Source organism: Strigops habroptila, chromosome 4, assembly GCF_004027225.2.
Source record: "Strigops habroptila isolate Jane chromosome 4, bStrHab1.2.pri, whole genome shotgun sequence".
NCBI lineage: Eukaryota > Metazoa > Chordata > Aves > Psittaciformes > Psittacidae > Strigops > Strigops habroptila.
The window spans coordinates 81,963,863-81,986,122 of record NC_046358.1 but is presented as its reverse complement, the minus strand read 5'-3'; the positions used below and the strand labels follow the sequence as shown (position 1 = coordinate 81,986,122).

Below are 22,260 nucleotides of genomic sequence, written 5' to 3'. Positions count from 1 at the left end.
GTAATGGGAGGCGTTAATACAATTTGCGCAATGTAAAATAATAAGTAGCAACAATGAAATGCATGTTCCCTGGGCCTCTGTGATAGCTCCAGGTAAAAATAATGCCATAGACTGGGAATAGACTCATAAATAAATTTGCACTCAGAAGAGTGACTTGTTTACTTACACACAATGGAAAACAATACATTATAAACCCTTGCATTAAAAAGAAATTATGATCGCAATTTCACAACAAACAGCGAGGGACATCATCATGTACCTGCCTTGCACAAAATAAACCATTAGACAAGAGGCTCTAAGAGTGATCTGTCGAGGGCATGTACTCTCTTAGGTCCCTCTTACCGCGCAAGGAGTTCAATGTACTCCAAACCAAGCAGGGAATGTTGACCACCTCTAAAGATCTGATCCTTTGTTAGCAAGGCTCATTTTGTGAGGGCAGACTTTTGTCTGCAGCCTCAGTATGACAGTGTATTATCCACAATTTGGATACTCACTTGCTATGCTGAGATGAATAAAGGGACTTGTCTTGTTCTCCCCATTCTTTTCATTGACTGCCTGGACATAGTAGCCTCCTGCATCGTTCACTGATGTTGCAAGGATCACCAGCTGATTCTCCAGTGTGACGGCTCTGTTTAGGAAGGAAAAAAGATCACTTTGAAACCAGAAGAATGGTACCCACTAGGCAAAAACCATACAACACTTCAGATTTGACACACTGATATGATATTCACTGGTCATCTAAATAAAGACATGGGGGAACAAAAACCAGCCCAATTTCAAATACATTCACAGGTAATACTTAAATCTGTTATGCCTCTACGCCTTTTCTCTGCTTAGATTGTGCAAGATGTTTATGGTGACATGCAGAAAGCTCCAACACATGAAACTAGAACAGTTTTAGTGGGAATAAGAAGTTACACAAGAAATGGCAAATGACAACAGAGACTAAGAGCCTGCCCATAACCGTCAACCCACAACAGTCCTGGCAAATATCAGTATGCTGCAAAGTCAGTTTTATTGAGAACCTTCAACATGTGAAAGCTAGACTATTACAGACTGGCACTCAGGAAACAACACCTAGAGAAAGTAGAAATCAACGGCAGCAGAACCTCAGAGGGTAAACTTTCTCTACTTAAGGCATCACTAATTATCACAGCATCACAGACAAGACCATCAGCAAGTTAGAGCCTAATTGATACACAGAGGTGACCTGTGTGTAGACAGGAGAGAAGAGTTTTCCTTTAAAGCAGGAAGGAAAGCACAACTCTGTAGTTAGCACAGGTGTAGGCCTGAAGGACTCAACAAATGTCATTGTGTAACACAAGTGTATTCTTGCTCAGGGCTGCTACATAACAAATGTATCTATTAACTCCCTTGTAGGCAGCATCACCCACTTGCTCCGTAACCAGGTTGGTTACTTTGCATTTTACACCTATTAGATAGTCTTTTTCTTGACTATAGAGATAAATGTTTAATCTTGAGATAACATGTAAAAATTTAAGGGCTTAACTGAACAGGACACAGGAAAACCAAGATAAGAATGAAAGAACATGAAAAGTTCCAGAAAAAGCCTGGGGAGCGAAAAGCTGACGCTAATGTGGACTGGGACAGGCCCAAACTTGAAAATCTGAATGCAAGACTTGGAGCAAAAAACTCCTACCTTCACTTGCGTTACTTGATGAGAAGCCACATTGAGTTCATCGGTGCTACTAGTCAAATCTTTGAGCATGAGGTCAAAACAATATATAAAATTATTATACTGGATGAAACAAGTTCATACATTAACAGACCTCAAAAAGTCAGTTCTAAGTCAAAGTATTCATACTCTAATCAATCAATAATGAATTCTCCTGCACTGGCATGGTGTGGTTAACATTAATAATTCACAACTATTTTGCTTTTGAAAAATCATTAAAGCAAAAGGGGAAATCACACATTCCTACTAGTTTTTATATGTAGGAGGGATACAAAAAATTACAGTAAGAACACAGCAGTGTTCAAAGGCTATGCGTATTTTACTCATACCCCTTCAATTTTCTAATGTGGATACAAAGCACACCGAACCTCTATAATGCTATCATAGAATCACAGGATTGTTTAGGTTGGAAAAGACCTTTAAGGTCATCAGGTCTAACTGTTAACCCAGCACTGCCAAGTCCACCACTGCATTATGTCCCCACGCACCACACCTACACGTTTTAAACACCTCCAGGGATGGTGCCTCCACCACTGCCCCGGGCAGCCTGTTCCAATTCTTGACAATCCTTTGGGTGAAGAAATTGTTCCTAATATTCAATCTAAACCTCCCCTGGAGCAACTTGAAGCCATTTCCTCTTGTCCTACTGCTTGTTACTTGGGAGAAGAAACCAACACCCACCTCGCTCCATGTTCCTTTCAGGTAGTTGTAGAGAGCAACAAGGTCCCCCCAAGCCTCCTTTTCTCCAGGCTAAACCTCCCCAGTTCCCTCAGCCATTTCTCATCAGACTTGTGCTCTAGACCCCAATAAATAAAAATCTCCTGAAAAATATCTGTATCTTCAGCTTTAAAATTGGTCATTACACGTCAGCTAAAGATCCTGCTTAAATTATCTTTATTGACAGTTTTTATTACAAAAACTACTAAAAAAAGACCCCACAGTATTATTTTTCTCCTTTATTCAATAAACCTGTACTAGCTTAATTGACTTAGAAAATGAATCAAAAGAAACTATGATAGATTTAGAGTGGGGATATAAAATGCAATTAATATGATACTTGATAAAGCAAATAAAGATAAAATTCAAATGAAGTGCTAATAATTGAATATTAAAGACAATGACATTCACATTCATTCCTACTTTAGTTCTAAAGAAAGCAGCATTACAAGACTCTTTGAAAATACTGAGATATAATTCAGGCTCCTTTGATGGCAGCTGCAAGTGTACCCAGAGTTTTAAAGGTGAGCCTTGAATACTGGTGAGATGCACACTGTTGGTATCTGTATTAAATTAGTTGGCAATTTTAGACTTTTAAACCATTCTACTCATATACTAATCAAAAGCAAAGGGAAAATGTATTTATTAAGAAAATTGATGAAAATTCAATGGGATTTTAAATTAGAATACACTAATATTTATTGGAGTGTGAGCAAAATGTAACATTTGGGAGTGAAATGTGAGTAAATTTTAAATGTTAAAGGAACAGAAATACATTTGAACCCAAAAATATCAGTGCAGAAGGGCTAAACATAAGTCACATGTTCAAAATAGTGCAAAAAGTTTGATATTGATGTGTATAGAAAGAAAAAGAATTAGAAGACAAAACAACTACTGCAGACAACTCCCTGGGGTCATCAATTACACAGTCAAATTAATGTTCGATTACAAATCCCACAATGAGTTATTGATATCTTAATAGTTCTGTGAAAAATTGCATGTTTCAATTTCATTAACTAAAGACAGGTAGAGAGCAAGACACGAGCCTTCACAGGCTGCGGACTCTGGGAGTTTTATTTAAAGCAAGCCTAAGCCTTGTGCATCAGGAAAGTCCATTAGTCACGTTGTAAGGGACTCATTAATTCCAATGTTTCTAAACCATCTGCAGACCCATGCCCCAGCCCTTACCAGGGTTGCAGCCACTTATACGTAACAGCTGCACAGAGCACCCTAATGTTGCCTTCACATGTTGTCCTGAGTTTATTGTTTGTTTGCATTGTCTGATATAACTTTTAAATCATGACAGCACCGCGCTAATGTTCCAAGGCAAATCTGATTCCCGGCTGCTCAGTTCAGCAGCACATTGGAGAAAGTTGACTGAAGCAGATGGAGCAGGCTTGTCCCTAATTCACACCCAGCACTGAATTCATGAAACATTTAAATCTTGCTTTTTTTCAAGCAGTATCAAACTAGGCTCTATCTAACATTTTTGAGACAGAAGCAACCAGCAAGTAAACTAACCAGACTGATCCTTTGGGATTTCTAAAGCAAAATGAAAAGGAGCTTTTTAAGTCATACATTTTAATAGTAAAATTTCTTAAACTTCTTTGGAGCTCAGTGGAAGCCTGTAGGGAACAGCAGCCAATACACAAACAGCAACGTACGTGTCTGCAAGTGGTAGGCAGTTGTAACAGTGGATTCAGTAGTATCATGTCCTACGAGCATTTCACCAATACCTTTACCACAAAGGCTGCCAGGGACTAGGGCAGACTGACCTCAAAGCAAAAGCGAGTTGGGACTTTTGAACAAGAAACTACATTTATGACATGCTGCCTAACCAAAGACTGCAATCTGACAGGAAAAGGCAGCAATGATGGGGACAAATCATTTTACATACCCACTTCTTCAAAGTATCTGAACATATAAAGAGGCACCTAATGAGGTTTTCATCATTTCCATTATCGCAACCAGAATTTAACAGTTACACCCTGGGATTTTTAATTGCAGCCTTCCAAATTGCCCAAATACTCAAAAAAATGCTGGTCCAAATAATCTCCAAGTTTGATCTAAAGGTTATGGAAATTAATCTGTTAACATCAGTGGAATGCTATCAGGCCTTTAGAAGTGATGAGATTTTCCAAAGGGGATAGCATTATTAAGGAATTTAAGACAAAGTTTTTGGAATTAAATAAATTTTTCCTGCACTGAAAATCGCATCACTCATTAAACCGCTGCGAATGAATTCTTCAGTATCTTAAATAGGTGGATTTCCATTAATAACAGTTTTTTATGTCAAAATATGACGTGTAAATCTACTCTACAAGATAATTCCCAAAAGTTAGATATTTCCTATGGTTATTAGTCTACTACAGAATAAATAGATAATACTAGGTTATAAAAACATCATAAAATGAAAATCATACGGTAACCTGATTAGGCTTTCTCTTAGCAGGCTGCCATCTGCTCATGAACCAGTGTGCAATATTTTAGTACAAAGGCCTTCATAAAGCCTCTTTTCCGACATTATCTCCAGCTAATATGAATATCAATCCCTCTTTACAAGATATATTTTACTAGAAAACCTCTGTTCCCCTTTTAAAAACTTTTGTGCACATTACATAGCTCACACTGATCTTTCTCCATGTGCCAGTCACCACACGTAACGGTGGTGTTAATAGAAAAAGGAGAGATTATGGAGTAATAACAACATAATCACTAAAAGACTTCCCCCATGGATTTCCCCTTTTGGAAAAACCACACAGATACACTGCAGTTAAAACCACAGCTGTTCAAGTGAAATCCTGACTCGGAGCAGTGCATGCATGGCTTTACAGAGTGAGCATTTCATCACCCTTGTGTCTTCCAATTCTGATGGGGAATTATTATTCAAAATTATTTAAATACATGTCTTTCACAAACAGTCCATGTTTTTCAGGACTCAACAGAGCAAAAGTCTAGCTTATGTGCTAGGGCAATGTGCCAAGCAACAAAGCACTAAGAGCTGTGACTGGATGCCAGTTTCACAAAACACTATTCAGGTTCCAGGTATACTGTAGCTCCAAATCAACCATCTATTAATAAAAACTTTATACTTACACAGTTGAATATTAAACTGAACATTAAAAATTGATTATTAAGTATAACTACACAAATGAATGCATTGATTTTACAATCAATGCCAGTTAATACTATCACTTCTCTAGCTATGCCATGGCACAACACGTGCTTCTGGGAAGCGACTGGCTTCCTACTCATGGAAGTGTCCCAAGGTTACACAAGAATAACCAAGACAGCCCTAATTGCCAGGCAGAGGTTAAATGCTGTTGTGAAATGAAGGAAGACAAGCTATTAGCAAGTTTAGCAGATATGTTTCCAGAAGAAAATGAGAGAAGCAGTAGAATTTCCATGTTTTAAGCTTGGCTTTCCTATTCTTCTCTAGCATCAGTTTTGGAGTTTCAAGGTCTTGGTTAAGCAAGGCTATATTCCCTGTGTTTGTTCATGAATACATTACACAAAGCCTGTTCTGTGCAAAACAAGTGTAAGGCTGGAATGGAAGTGGATGGAAAACTGTACTTGACCAATCATCAGTGATCCACTACCTGACTGGAAAGTTGTATCAGGCAGAAACCCACAGGGTCTGTCTTTGGAAGGAAGGAATTATTCTGGAATTATTTAATATTTTCATTGGTGTTTGTTGACTGAATATAGATTTCACTTCCTAAATCTGCAGCTGAAGTCCCAAAGACTGTGGAAAACAGAATTAGAATTCCAAATGCGTAAGTCCTGCTTAAGCCTCTCTACAAGACTGAGGTTTGCAGCTCAATGAACAAGTTCAAAGCATTGTATTTGAGAAGGAATAACTGACTGCAGAACAGGCAAACCTCACAAGAGGTGCAAAGAGTGGTATCATTGGAAAGTATATTAAATAATCGTGTTTCTCATCCGGTGTGGCCTCCACTCAGTTTTGGCTACCAGATTTAAGCATGTAGGCTAGTCAACCCCCACCGCCCCAAACCACATCAGAACCATCAATCCTGCCCTCTCCCCTCCCCCCAAACCATCCAATCCCAAAGAGTAATCTAGAAAACATGACATGCAGGAGAATACTCAAAAAACACCCCAAAAGTCATCACAAGTGTTTTCATGTGTGCACAGGACTGTTACTAAAAAGCATCTGTGATTTAAGCAGAATCATCAAATATTGAATCTGTTACAAAAAACTTAACAGTTCGCCCTCAGAAATAAAACTTATTTTCAGTCTTTGGAGATAAAGATTCCCAGAAAGGATGCTCAGATGAATTATCCCAAACACATATTTAAAATCATGCTCATATCAAGCAATTACTGGCCTAGAGATTAGAAAACCCACAAAACAAACCCCAAGATACTCACTACATAACTGATCATGAAGGAGATGTTTGCAGTGAGATACAATGCTGCCAATCCAGAAGCAAGCAATTACAATAACAAACTAAAGAATAATCATAAGTGAGCTACTTATGTTAAAATGTTCTGTTTCTGCCCCTCAGGAATTCAGCCGCTTCAATTCTTGTTTAATGTAACTTGATTATCACACAAATCTACTCTCTTTTTAAATTATTATTACATTTTAAGCAACAAGAGTTAGTACAGCTGATATAAGAACCCATGTGTGCTTGAAACACAGCTCTTGGGTGTTATCACACTGAACACCACTGATGTGTGCCTGGATGTGCTACTCCAGTAACAGCAGTTCTCAAACTAGTAGAAAAATCCAGACTTTCAAGACAATACCTACATCTCAGTCAACAATAGAAACCAAAGAATAAAATAAGGCCATTTTCTCCAGTCTTTTCTTCTAAAACTCCTACTGCATTCAAGATATTTGTAAACAGAGTATCTATTTTCTTCTCTTTCAGTTTATCATCTAATCAACACATTGAACTCCTCCTGCAACATCACTATCTGTTGCTATGGACATAGCTAGCAACCACTGCAAAGAATAATAGTGGAAACTTTTTATTATAAATGGGTTATTTAAACAAAACATTGCAGTTAAAAAGTACCAGAGGTTGCTGATCTACACAGCTGGCTGATTTCACTGACAGCAAACACAATCATTGGGGATTTTATAGCTCAGCTTTCAGATACAGACATGAATATTGCTCCATTTTATGATATTTCGCCTGAACCGATTACTCAAGTTGCTGTGGTTTTTTTCCAAACACAATTCCCCCCCTCCCCTTTTCCTTCATTGTAAAAGGGAAACTTCTGGTTTTTAACTGAGGGGTTTTTTCTGTTATTTAATTGTATCTTCACTTCCAATGCAACACATCAACGTAATGATATGTGGTATAGCGGTTTGCAGTCAAGTATTAAAGAGCTTCCTGTTCAATATTGTATCCTCATACCACTATTTCACTGAGATACATTTGGTTTTATTCTGTAGTATAAAAGGCATGACTGTGAACCGCACTAACTATAAAACAAATTAGCAGTGGGGCAGGCCTGTCACAGGGCAATGCACTGAGAGATGGCTGATTATACAACAATGATAAAGAAAACTTCAACCTCTTAAAAACAGATTTAGCAGATACATTTAGATATGCCACAACTGTGCCTGCTTAGACACTCCCAACCTCTGGTTATTCATGTTCCTGAATTTGCCTCAGCACCATCTCCACCATTTTATTCCTGATTCCACATGTATCTCATCCAAAATCATCCATTTTCACATTGGTGTAGCTGAGAATAAGATCTGGCACAGCTGTTCCTGTATAAACATACCTCAGGGACTCCAAAATCTGTATCACAACAACTGAAGTATCTACAGTTCAGAAATAAAATATCAAATCTCTGACAGGTCAATGAAAATCTCCAACATATTTGGTCAGTTCTCTCAGCTGAAATAAGTTCTTCTTCAGCAGCTAAATACACATATGAGTATATCTACAATCAATATACTGAGTAAACAGGGCACTGACAGAAATCACCTGGCTGTAATCATGAAACCTAATGGCAGCTGCATATCAGCTGAAAGATGAAACAGCCACACACACGTGGAAGACCTCCAACAGGACACCTGCAATGACTGTTTATCATCACATGTGCCAAAGGCTTTGTTTTCCTTCTAGTGCTAGAAAAATGTGTATCCGATCTTACAAACATCATCCAAACTTACCACGCTAGCCCTACAAGTGAGAAGAGCAGTACTGAACCGGCCATTTAACTCCTTTAGGTCATCGGAAATACAAGTATGTTGAAATAAATGGGAGAATTTCAAGGGGTAGGAAAATTTGTACAGCCATAACGTATTACACCCCTGTTCTGATGAGCAGTAGGGAATGTTATGCTCCAGAACTAACAGTCTAGCAGTCCATTAGTTTTTAAGATGCATTACTTCTCCTTTTAATAGTATCAAATCTTTAGACAAAAATCATGGAGATGGTAAAAAGTAGCAAGTGACACAAGCATCAACCTCTCCTGCTGCCAAAGAGCAGCAGTACGGGGTAGCAACAGAGCAATTTATTTAGACAAGTTTTACTATGAAAGATAATTAAAGATTTAGTGGCCTGGATCAATACAACAGCTAACACTAGCTACGTACAGTGCTGCAGGTTGCTGAGACTAGCAACCTGCAGTAGTACAACTAGCAATTTGTGTAACTGCTGCAAATTCTTTGTACAGTTATTATACAGTACCATAGGTTTGCTGTCTACAGCAAAATAGGGATTTTGTGTATTTATTTCTACTCACACACTATTAAGACATACACTACTGCTATGCAGCATGAATTGAGCAGAGGCCCTAGAGCCAAGTATATCAAGGTTTTGCCACTGATATGCAGTGTTGCATGGGGCAAGTTATTTAGCTTTTCTGTCTGTATGTTTTGCCAAGAGAGAAAAAGGATAATAGATACATGTCTCTCTTTCTATGGTGAAAAATTTATCTAGATGCTTAAATAGTTAACACCTCTAGCACTCAAAAGATGGAGAGGATTATGCAAGTGCTAAATCTTAATGCTCCTTACTTTCCCCCCTTGCATTTCAGTTTGATTATCAGGCATTTTGTTATGGCTTAAGGCAAAGCATCTTCTTGTTTTTTGATTTTCAACTGCTTTAATATCTCCTACATGGTACACACCGGGAAGGTGAGCACTGCTTTCCAAACACCAGTCTTCTAGTAACTCCTGTATTGCACTACCTCTTCCAGCAGAATCCCCTCAATACTTTATACAGACGCATTTAGTAGCAAACATGTCAATCACAGACACTGCAAAATCCTGGGTTGACTGAAAATAATACAGCAGAAAAAATTTCAAGTTAGACAATCACAGACTCTTTATTAATGCTCTTAATGCAAACATTTCAAAGCACTTCAAGCTAGTGACAGCAAAATATCAAGAAAACACTGGTTAATATAGATATTACATATAATTATATAATAATATATATTTTATGTATCACATAGAATATTATATACAGATTTTTTACATATATAAGCAGAGCTTCAGCAGAAATTTAATAGGAAGCAGTGACTCTATATGTCTATGATAAATAGGCTGTACAGCGACATAAAAGCAAAGCCAGGTTGGATGCATTCAACCATACCTTGAACATACATATGAAGCCAAACACCGGAAACTTTGGAATAAAAAGAAAACTGCGCATATAACAGCAGCATTTGGCGTTAGGGTTTCTACCCAAACATAATTCCCTGTCACTGCTGTGTGAAACAGAGCACAGTAAAAAACTAGAAAATACTGCTCTGTCAATAGCATTTTATCTATTCAGTTAGGTACACATACTGCTAGTCAAAAGTAATAAAAGACAAAATTTTTTCAGAAAGAAAAGGAAAGATACCTCTTTCCAATAAATGAGGCAAACATACAAAGCTGTTGTGTAGCACAGCTACAAAATTCTAAAAGATGGGAAGTTATGAGAGAGTTTATGCAAGAGACTGAGAAATGCAGTTATATCTAAAGCTAACCATTTGATCATCCCTTTCCCAGGCAAAGTATTACTACATATATTAAAATCTATGAAACCTCAATGTGAACATCAGCAGCTTTTAAAATGAAGCGTGCTGGAAGATAGCCTTTAGACATTCAGAAGTACAGCTCCCTTTTGGGATCCATTTGCATGTTGTATCTGAAACGGGGTTGCAGCCCTTGACTCCAAAACTCGTAAAAAACAGTTCAATGGCCAACTAACGTGTAAATAATGCATGATTAAAGGAGCAACAGAACAGACAGGTATTTTTCGTTCTTTGCTTTCAACTTGGATGGTGTTGCCAAAACCAGGAAGCTGGTAACCTATCAACTCCAATTATTTTTCAATTACTTGAAATCAACACTCGGGTGTGTTTGTATGGCTTACTGCTAATTTGACTTCTGAGTCTAATGACACAAATTTCCTTGCGGTGGAGCAGTGACATATATTCAGGACTCCTGGTTGTAAAGCTTAAGGAAGTCAGAAGGCCAAAGCTCATGTAGTAAATCTTGCCAGTCCTTTGCTAGGATGACAGCAACTTCTACTTTACAAACAGCCCCAGAGGTAACATAGAACTTCAACTCCCTTCCTTCGCTACTGAACTATAAGCACCACACACTCCCTCTAATGAAGAGCAATAGAGAGCACACATCTGAGCACCTGCCTTGTTTACATTTGCTGGATGATCCATAAACACCATGCCTATTGAGCAGGCAAATGAAACCCTGAAGTGTCAGTAGACGCAGTTTGGTTTCTCTGATTTTATAGCTACAATATGCTTTGCAGAGCATTTTTATTTTCAGTGCTGAAGAAACACTCAGCTGTGAGTTACATGGCAAAAGAACTCACAAATCCTGAGAGACACGCATGCGTGTTACCAGCCTAGTTTATATTCCTGGGGTTGTGAACAGAATGCTCAACATCTTGCCGATGCAAGTAATTCTACATAATAGTTAGACCAGAACAGAAAAACTCTGATGCCCCCAAAGTCTTTGCTGCAATCTGTCTTCACATATTTATCTCCTTACTTGCAGACATTTCTGCTGCAGAGGTTTTAGGGATTTGCTCCTGCAACGCAGCAAAATGCTGCTCCCTGCGATTCCCCTCACTGGGAGAAGAGGTGCTATTACCGAGTTAATGGACAGTAGACACAACAGTTCCATCATCTTCAGCTACTGCTTCTTTTATCCACTTTGCCCTGTAATGAGCATCTCTACTTGCTCACATTTACCTAACGGCAGCATCAGCTATCCCCTAATCCTGCAACACATTAAAATGGAAAAAGATAGATGCAGGAAAACATTAAAATGCCCTTATCACTTGGCTGCAGGGGTATAAACTTTAAATAGGAGATTGTTTTTCTGTTGAAAACAAACAAATAAATAAATTTACTTAATTTTCATCTTAAATAATCCTTATGAGTGTTGAATGGATGCTTTGATTATTACTGTAAAGATAAACAATGAAACATTCCGGTATATCTTACCTAGGTTAGAGAGAAGCAAATTCAACTCCTTCCTGTACATGTTTTTCCCAGGTGCATTAACACACTTCTTTACATTCAAGAACCAACTTTTATTACAAGCAGAGTGTGTAGGGAACAGGGAGATAGGGAAAGAAACCAGGATGAACGGAATGCTAATGAGAAAGAAAAATACAACTGCCGAGAGCCAATCCCTTTAATTAGATGGACGTCTATGTTTTTAACTTCCAAGTTCTTAATCCTGCTGTTACTGAACTCAGAAGTTGGAAAATAGAAAAAATGCTCAAATCACCTCTGCAGGATCCTTTGCTAAAGGAAATGTGAAAATTAACCTCTCATCTCCCGAGACAAAAAATACAGTATAAAAGAATGACAGAAGAAGGTTGTGTGAGAGCCAGAGCAATGAGGCCAGTGAGAATGTACAAACTTCAGGAGGAAATCTTGAAAACAGAGCTAACAAAAAGGAGATCTGGAACAAGACAGTCACACAGGATTGCTAGGTAGACTTCTTGTTTTCTTTCCTATACTCTTTACCCAAAACCTAAGAGCTAAAACATGTCTTTGGTGATGCTGCAGCCCTTCCTGAATCATGTAAAACAATCTAAAAAATGACAATCTGCATCAGAACTTGTTAACTTATCAATAACAAGAAACAAAGACAACTTCTTGCAGGTTCGTAGTACTTAATAAGATAAATCCTCATTCGTTGATAAGAATCTTTATACAATGGACAGAAGTAAGTTCACAAGTAGCCTTGTTTTGAGGTAGCAAAAACACACTGTGCAAGTGCTTAATATTAACCCAGAATAGAACCTGATCATGTACCCAGGAAATGTGATTTTTCTTAATGCTAAACCAATGATGCAGGAATGTAAGTTCACAGTTACTCAATACACACAAGTCTACACTTCAGCTCAATACACTCTCTGTAAAGTTAAAGAGACCACTGGGGGGAAAAAAAAAGTCATGGCATAGCTCATTTCTAATTCAGTACTTGTGTATGCGAATGAGCTGAAGAGAGGGCACACATCCACACTAACACACAGAAATACACATCTCTGGAGATGTGTCAGAGCTGCTTCTTGATTGATCCCTCTGTCAACTGAAGTACTGAAGTTCCTCCTTCAGCTCATTCAACAGCCTGAGCTTTCGTAGTAGATAGTTTAAATTCTGGTCCCCAATGCCTCAAATGAGCCAGTAGTGCCTACATGAAGGTAAGGATTATTACAATTACAGAACCAAGTTTCAAGACCTAATGATATTGCTCTACAGATAATTTCAGTATTCTCAGATGACTTCACCCAAAAGGTCATCAATATAATGTGTACCTTTTCCTCTCTCTTTACTCTTCACCAACAGATTGGCAACTGAAAAGGAATATTTGAGGGGAAAAAAAAAAATTGAGTTACCTCACAAAAGCAGAAGCAATACCAACATCACTAACACCATCTCAATGGTTTGCCTTTTAAAGCAGCAGAGGGACTGTCAGTTTAAAGAAACTCCTCATTCCAACAGCACTGGAACCAGAAGGGAAAAGCTCTCTGCCAAATCTGAACCCTACAGTAATGGAATTCTTTTCCACATTCCTGTTGCCGCTCAGAATCGGAATCTCTGATGCCTTGAGGATGTATCACAATAGTATTTGCTGGTAATTTCTATGGCAAGAACAACATTAACATAAAGCATTTTCCCAAGAAACACCATTCTCTTTTTCATATACAAAGCACCTGGAGGTTCACTAGTGTTGCTGAGCCACCTGAAACCCTGCTCTTCCAGCCCATCATCATTTTCTGCTACACACACACACTTCCAGCCTGTGACACAGTGGTGACTGTAAATATGCACCCCACACTGCTCAATGCTACATGTCCCAACCCTGAGACAAACTGGCAGTGAACCCGCCCTGGGAGCCTGCAGCAATAGGGAAAGGATAATGTTAAGATGACCTGTGAGGATGGATGAGCAAACCCCAAAGCTCTGAATTTCAGTGCTTCACTGCTTTAAACTATATTTCATTCACTTAATGTAGATTTAGAACAGGTTCTTGAGACTGCTTTCAACCAAGAATGTACTTTAAGAAAACTAAAGAACATAAAACACTTGCTGAAACACAATTGTAATTCTACATGCCTCACATTTCCGCATTCCTATTATTTTCTGCAAACATTTGCTTGTAGTACCAACAAACACAAAATTGTGCATGTTTGTTGTTCAACTGAAATCACCTGACAGGGTAAAATGGTGCCGATGCCAACCAAGCAGCATTAAACAACAGCTGCTCTATTGCATTGTGCTGCAGAGTACAGAGTCTGCATCCCAAAGCAGCACCTGACACCAAGACAAATACGCCATTTGAGCAGCAGAAACAAGAAGGCTTTTTCTCTCCTAAGTTGTATCTTACACCCCTAAACCTTCCCACCACCAAAAATAGAGATAATATTGAAACAGAACCTTTTTCTTTAACACTAACCCCACAGCCCCACTACCTTCCATTGATTACCTCACGCTGCAAAATGGAAGACTTCCCACTCTGCCTTCGATCCTCTCGCTAAGCAGCTCTCCTGTCTTCCAGCAGCCAGGCCAAATGCTCTGAGCTCTTGCTTCCTCCACCTCCTCTGACCATGTGGCAACACCTACAGCTCATGTGGAGATAACGGCTCGTTGATGAACTCAATTTAGCCCAGCTGGCAGCAGGCTTTCTAGCAGCAGGGTGGTTCTTTGGGGCTTCTGCCTCTAACCCAGCAGCCAAGTCCCACAAAGATTGTGGGAACTTCTATTTTTACTCTCTACGCAGTGGGGCTACTTTTGTCCCAAAGATCTTGCAGGAAGAAACCAGGCAGATACGGACAAAGAGAACAAGCAATATTACAAAAGCTTCAGTCTTTTAGGAGGAATCATTGTAAAGATGTCCACACCATGCCAGATCCCATCTATTCTGTTGTAGCTGTACTACTCTGCACAGCATTGCATTGAGTCCTGTGGATAATAATCTATCTTTTCATGACAAATTCCAGTGCTCATCACCTCAGAGCAGAGAGATCCAGAACTGAAATCCATGCTTACATGGCTTTATTTCATGTCTCAGTAAGGGTCCATATAAACTTCTGATTCCACAATATACAGTTGATACAGATTGAGTATACCTCTCTATATATTCTGTATCTATAAAAATATCTGTATCTATAGAATATATCTATAGATATTCTATATCTATAATAAGAAATCTAATATACTCTGTTTGGAGGTTTCAGTTACACAATCTGAGCTACTGTTCATTTAAAGAGACCACTCAAATTATAGTTTAGTCTTTTTATTTGTGTCTTCATACTGACTGAATTTCATTCTTTAAATAGTTGCTTCAAGAACTCTAGAGAGAAGAAGAATGTGTTACTGTTGAGGGTATGCCTGCTCTCCTATTTAAGCTTTGAGCTTTGCTTCCAACAGACAAATAAGTAGCAGGGAAGTGGAAGGTTAAAAACTTTGCATTTCATCTCTGCCAAAACAATAAAAGAAAAACGAGATTGCTGAATAGCTGACAATGACTGCAGCATCAACACAGCAGTGATCTGCCTATAAACTGCAAAGGGCAAAACCAAGGCATCTGCTTAAAAGCTTATACCAACTGTGGGATAAAAGGAGTAGGGAAGCCACAATAAAACATAACTATTACAGGAGCTATAATTATGGCATTATTCTTTGGCGTACTCACTGTTGTGTACATTAACTGTTGTACGCTGTGAATATTTAATGATTATATGCTTACTCAGAGCCCTAAATGTCCTTAAAATACAGGTATTTTTCACGTGTTAAGAAGAAATTACACATAATTTCTTGTCCTAAGGCTCTTCAGTTGAAATAGATGGACAACATTCTGTGACTCTTCTAGAAACGTAGATCTCAAAGCTTTGGAAATGGTGTATGTTTACAGGCACTTTGCATGTCAATTTTATGTACTTTCTGAAACAATAATCCCCCATCTTCCCCTTCAGAAAACAAAATGTAACCTTTGAGGGGTCAATTGTGGCTATGTTCTGTGTTATCATCTATTAGAATTACCCATAAATTGCTACCTCCAATTACTCTGGTTGTAGTAGGTCTCTAAGTAGTCTAAAAAACTTCAGATACATGCAAATATTCTTCAGCAGTAACAAGCAAATGATGTATTTCTGCAATAAATAGCAGGAAGCATGATTCACTAAGTGTCGACATAGTATAAAATACTAAACTACTTTTCTATAAACCATGCGCCCAACAACCATCTAAAGACAGGTTTTAGTATGCAATGTAGTATAACAGAGGCCAGACATTTAGTTTTCAGTATGGTAAAAAGATATAGGTGAAAAATTATTAGACTTTTCTAGTATGCATTGAGGCTGTAGTACAGTAAATATTGGCAATGGATTTATTACATGCTGCACGTTGCATCTTTAGCTGAATGAAGAGCACTACAACTTGATGTGTCTGGGTTTTATACTACAAAAGACTGACATTTTAAAACAGGTTATTTAATTTTTTTGGCAACAGCTTGGGCTGTTGTAAGACTGCTAATGGGTTTGCTCCAAAATCTGACTTACTCCAAATAATACCCTTTTAATCACGGCAAACTCAAACCAGAAGAAACAGCTTCCAAGTCTCCTGGTTGGCCCACGGTGGGAATCTTGCAGATCTTACAAACTACTTCACTTTCGCGGTGATCTGCTGATAACTCTTGTCAAAGTGCAACGCTCCAGTTTTCCATCCCTTCTGCCAGACCACACTTTCTTACAACTTCATGAGGCAGTCTCAAAAGCCCTAACCGAAATTAAGATGTGTGACATCTGCTACTCCACTCCTATCTAAAGAGCCTGCTACCAAACTCCAGAAAGGTTCAACACATTCCATTTCTGACATATATATGTAAATCAGGTTTTAAATGACCTTTTTTTTTTTTAAGCAGATTGGAATTAGTTTCTTTGGTTGCTTATTACAGTATTTTTCCAGGAATGAGAGGTAAGCTGACTGACATTTAATTTCCAGATTTCTTTTTCCCCTTCCTAAAAATAGGCATGACATTTCCTGGTATTTTGCATCCCAAGCTCACATTCTGCATTCATTCCCCAGGATAACTGCTAACAATTCCAAAATTGTTCAGTAGATTCTTTACATAACCTACATAAACTTCACCTGGCAAATTGATTAAGAAACATTTAAGGTATGGCATCAAGCAAGAGGCATGGTTATATATGTAATAAAGATTAAATTTTGCTTGTTTTCAGAAGCACCGTGATGTTCTCATGCTTTATATTATTGCTTATTTCCTATTTATTATCTCAGCAACACTGAATGCTCTATCATTCTAGCAAGCCGGAGAGCACTTCTGATACTCAGGATATGTGGCCTTGAAAGGATATTGAGTTAAAAAGAAAATTAATATGAACTAAATTAAGCCTCTCAGCGCATGGCCTTATGTTTCTGAACTAAAGCTAAATCATGTTTGATAATGCCTCCCTGTGCCTCCATGGCTTTTGTGTCTCTGTGAACAATCCAGTGATGGGCGCAGCGTCTTTGCTGTGCCTGCTCACAGTTCTCCACCCGGATGACTCCAGTCATCCCACAGAAATCCCAAGGTAAACCTTGGGCTCTGGGAGCTCCTGAAGTCATTTAGAAGCTTGCTGGAGTAGCTGCTAAAAAGAAGAGATTTCTTCATTCCATGCTTCGTAACACTCCAGATCAGGACAGAGGGAATGAAGAACATTAAAACCAGTGAGAGTTTTCTGCCTGCCCTGGGTGATGCCACCAGATCAGAACACACTAAGCCCCATCTCTGGAAGTCAGACTCTCTTTCCCTGCTCTAGAAAATGTGGGGAAGGAGGAAGAGATGTGAGGAGAATTTCTGATTTTTTTCTGCAGTTGCTGTCCAACAGGAAAACATGACAAAGAATGGGCTCCCCAGCATTGCCTGGGGGCTCTTGACCATCAATTTCTTGCATTCAAACTAAAACAGGCCAGTTGATGTTCTCCTTTAGAGTCATGAAACTATTGAAACATTGATAAACCTCTGCTGTAGCTATATGCAGAAAAGAAAATCAGCAAAGAACAGCAGCAAAGAGCAACACAACCCCCCAGAACACCTGGGTAAGTTACATACTAAATACTAATGCAAATTCCACACACAGATAATTGTTCAGTTGAATTACACAACTAATTAAAGTAACTAAACACATATAAAGAGGCCATTTACACAAGCCCAGTTGTTTGCAGAATTTCTTCAAATGAAGTTTCGAATGCACTAAGGCCAGTGATGGGAATTCTTTTGTGTTAAGAAAAGGATGTTGAGCATAGCTCTGACAAACAATCTCATTTGCAAAGTCTCTCCATTTCCTGGTCAGCTCTGATATCTGGGGTCACAGAAATGGCATTTTGTTTGGGTTTTGCAGCACAATAAATGACTTAACATTTCCTAATAGTAGTATTTGTAGTATTTGAGGTTAGCCCATTACATGACCTTCTACCACTTGATATTTAAAGGCTTGCAGATAATTGAGGAATATCTTGCATATTACTTGGTAATGTGTGTAATGTTCATAAATATGTATTACCTGGTGCACTGTGTGTACCATTCATAAAAGTTTAACAGATCTAAGAATTAGCTTAAGAAGTACAAGAATTGTACTACATATTTGTGCATTTATAAGCACATATATACTATCCTTGTAAATATAGTTGTAAACGAAAAGGAGATAGAATGGAAAAGGAATTTTTCTAATCATACCTTTGACAAAATAATGGCATCATTATCCTTCCTACAATACATAACTAGAATATTGCACTTGCAATTATGCATCTTCACTGTTTGTTTCTGTGAAACATTTTCTTATACCTGAATTGCATGAATGCTATTTTAGAACTCTAAAATAATCTGCTAATTCGAGAATGTAGTGCTCTAAAAATATCTCCGTTATCAGGGTTTTCCAGGAAGTAGATGTAGAAAGGGAGAACTAATTCTTAAGATTATGCACTATACTGATATGAAATCCATTTGATTAAAAATATAGAAAACCTATTATTTTCACCAAGCTGCACATTTGATTTGTCTCCTTCCCCCAATTTTCAAACTTAACAGCTCCAACTTGTTGCTTCATTCCAGCCTCTTTTATGCCTCCAAGTCTAATGCAAAAAATCTATAGCCACCCAAAATATCCCATGTGTCACTATGCAGCATCCCACTGCCACTCAGAACTTCAAAGCATCAGGACAGACCAAATTGGGATCCTCTTTCAAAAGCACTGGCTCCGTGAGATAAGAGAATCTTCATTAGCTGCTCGCTTTATGGAGACGATGAATCAATTAAGCAATTCTAAATCCATGCAACAAAGGGCACTAATATGAATGTATACACTTAGATAACTAGGAGTTGTAAAACTGGTAAAACTTTCCACGGTTTAGATACTGCTGATATTAGAACTTGCAGGATAACTTTCTGATTACTGCAGTCTTTGCAGTTTGACTGTTATTGACTAGCACTGGTGTATGGCCATAAAGCACACTGCTTGTTTTGTCCTTCTGGATGTTTTAAAAAAAAGAACGATTTGGATGAGTGCTTTTTGTTTTCAATGAAATAGTTCACAGATGAGAAAAATTGAAATGATGTATGGTAAACATTTGCATTCCATAGAAAGCATCACATGTAATAAGACCGTTCTTAGTTTTCAGAAGTGGAAGCATTCCAATTCACTTTCTGGTGTTTGTAATAGAGCTGCTGAAAAGATGGTACTCAAAGATTCTTACTGTGGGAAATAAATTTGAATAGTTCATTTTCTGGAAGGACTTGAATAAGTGGTTTTCTTATGCATTTATTCTTTAAAATTACTTAGCTTAATACCGTCAGTGTCACTGTTCTGTTGTGCCCTTTTTACATTCATTTTTAAGACCAATATACAAACAAAGCATTGTAACTATAAAAACCATATACTGGTTTAACTTGAAATTAGCAAAATGCAATGTTAACAGGGGCAAATAGAAGATACTGCTTATAAATCACACACCTAAAATAGGCAGAAGAAAACCAGGTTGCATTAGTTACTTTTAAACTTAGATCTCATACTGCAGCTCTCAGTTCATTCTGCAATACCTATTAGCTTTAATAAATACAGCAGCCTGGTGGAATTATTAGAAATCTCAAGGTAAATTAGCTCCTATGTGTAACACTGCAGAAGTTATTCTCCTTGGTAAGAGTGAAACCCCATAGAGAAAAAAAACTACACCTTTGCAAACTTTTTCTCCAAAGAACTATTACTCCTGATTAAAGCTACTGATTTCTGTTAGAAAACCCAAGGTCAAAGTATTCCTGCATACCTCCTGAAACAGTTATAACACCAATGCACAAAGGGGCCATCCCTGGGAATTTTCCAATAGGAATGGAATTCACCTATTTGCTATAAAGGATTACAGGGAAAACTCATGTAAGTGTGATATAACAAGTTATTCTGGAACAAAAATACAAGAGATAAATCCCCTCTTTTTCTAAGATGGAAGAATAAGTGTTTTGTTCCTGAATTATGGGCCTAGCATCTAACAAAATCTTAATTATACTCAAAATCAGAGTGAGCAAATATATGATTAATGTTTTTGGCTGTTTAGCTGCTTTCTATTATGCATACAAGCAGACAGTAATACGTGTATGATCACACTCTATATATGATTGCATGAATTAATATAATCCCTTGACAAAAACAGAAATGAAAATGGAAAATTGCAATACATTTCTTGTCAATTAGGGCAAATGCCAATTGTATCTTCAATGATTAAAGCCAAATTTTGGTTCTCCGAACTGATATTGGCCCAGCTTCATTTGACCACTCAATGCATAAGCAAAAGAAGATTCAAAATGCATAAATAGAGGTAAAGTGTGACTCACACATAAGGAGACCATTTTGTATTCTCTTTACAAATACCAATTCTCCCAGGACAATGTCTTCATTACACTTTCTTTCTTTGCTTTCTCTGCTTCTACCTTTAATTTTTTTCAGGAGTTCTGAGGAATTTCTCGACAGTTGAAATGACGGCTACAAATGTTACGGATTACAGGAGTACGGAACAATCACACTTCCTACATGGCATTAAACAGGCCTGCAGCTACATGCAAACATCTGAGTGTTTCTCTATCAGGCTATAAAAACATCCAAATATTCCCAAAATCTCTGGCCAGTATTTTCTTTTGAAAAATGAATATTGCAAACCTACAGCATGTCATATAGAACTTGGTTTCCAATAGCAAAAATGGAAATTGTATCTATATATGAAAAATATACTAACTAATGAGGATTTAAGTAGGACTGCAAAATGCAAATACAAGTTGGAAATGCTGTGGAAGTTGGCCTGCAGAAGAAAAGTCCTAAACCTCTAAGGAAAGAGGCAAAAGACAACTCACACCCACATGCAGCCACTGTGATACAGTTATTAAAGGTGCTGAGGGGAATTCAATTTCAAGACTGGAAGCAGAAATATCAGGCATGAGAGGGGATTTCTGCAGAGACTCAAGTAACTGCTTTGGCTTACAGATATTGATCAGAGCATGCAGATGAAAGGAAAACACATTGCTGGTCTTACAGACAAGCCAGAATGTTATTACTGTAACAAAATCAAGCTGTCTCCCTTTTCCCCTTTTTAATTAGATACTCCATTAAGTATGGAGTGTACAGATTCTCATCATTTCACTATTAACTGGAAGTAAATTCTCTCTTCAGTTTAAATGCAGGATTAAGCCCGTTGCTGAATCAGCTCACCCTGCCTCTGGAAATGCTCAGACTGCTACAAATTTAGGAACTACTCGTTACAGATGCAGAGTTAGTCAGAATAAATCCTGTATCCCAGTTCCCTCAGTTGCTAGGCCTCTTAGCTTTTGCTTTTAAGTGACGCAAGCAACGAATTGCAAAGAGTCAGGCTTTCCATGTTCTCCTAACATTTTTTTTCTTTTTATTACTGGTGTTTTGAAAGTAACTGCCACAACAGTCTTGCCAGGAATCCCAAAAGGCTCTCTGTCCTCTGAACACATCTGAAAAGCAGACATTACTGCTTGACTCCATGAGTTAACTGGCCAGACTGACCATATCCTGCAAGCACAGATAAATGTACTATAATGGAACGACGCAGGGCTGAGAAACTAGAGATAGGGACATCACTTCATCTGTGTTTCCTCTTACTCCCTGTGGAAAGAAATGACACCCTTTTGCTTTTCTTGCTTATATATTTATGCTTCGGAATTATAGAATTATAAGGAACTTTTTGGTGCTCTGTTACTGCAGACTGTTAATGTCCAAATAGGCAATATATCTGCCATAAACAGCCTTTCTCAGCAGACTCTGAAGCTGCTTAGGTACTGTGCCATTTCATTAATCAGTGTTTGCCTGAGGCAC

At 38.1% G+C, this 22,260-nt stretch overlaps 1 protein-coding gene across 3 annotated transcripts in view; it reads right to left on the bottom strand.

The window, feature by feature from the left end:
* SDK1 (sidekick cell adhesion molecule 1) overlaps positions 1-22,260 on the bottom strand; it is a 411,662-nt gene that overhangs the window by 213,130 nt on the left and 176,272 nt on the right. For all 3 annotated transcript variants that reach the window (XM_030484559.1, XM_030484561.1, XM_030484560.1), the window contains exon 6: positions 495-628. In XM_030484559.1, the coding sequence (XP_030340419.1) occupies positions 495-628 (134 nt within the window). The remainder of the gene's footprint in view (positions 1-494; positions 629-22,260) is intronic.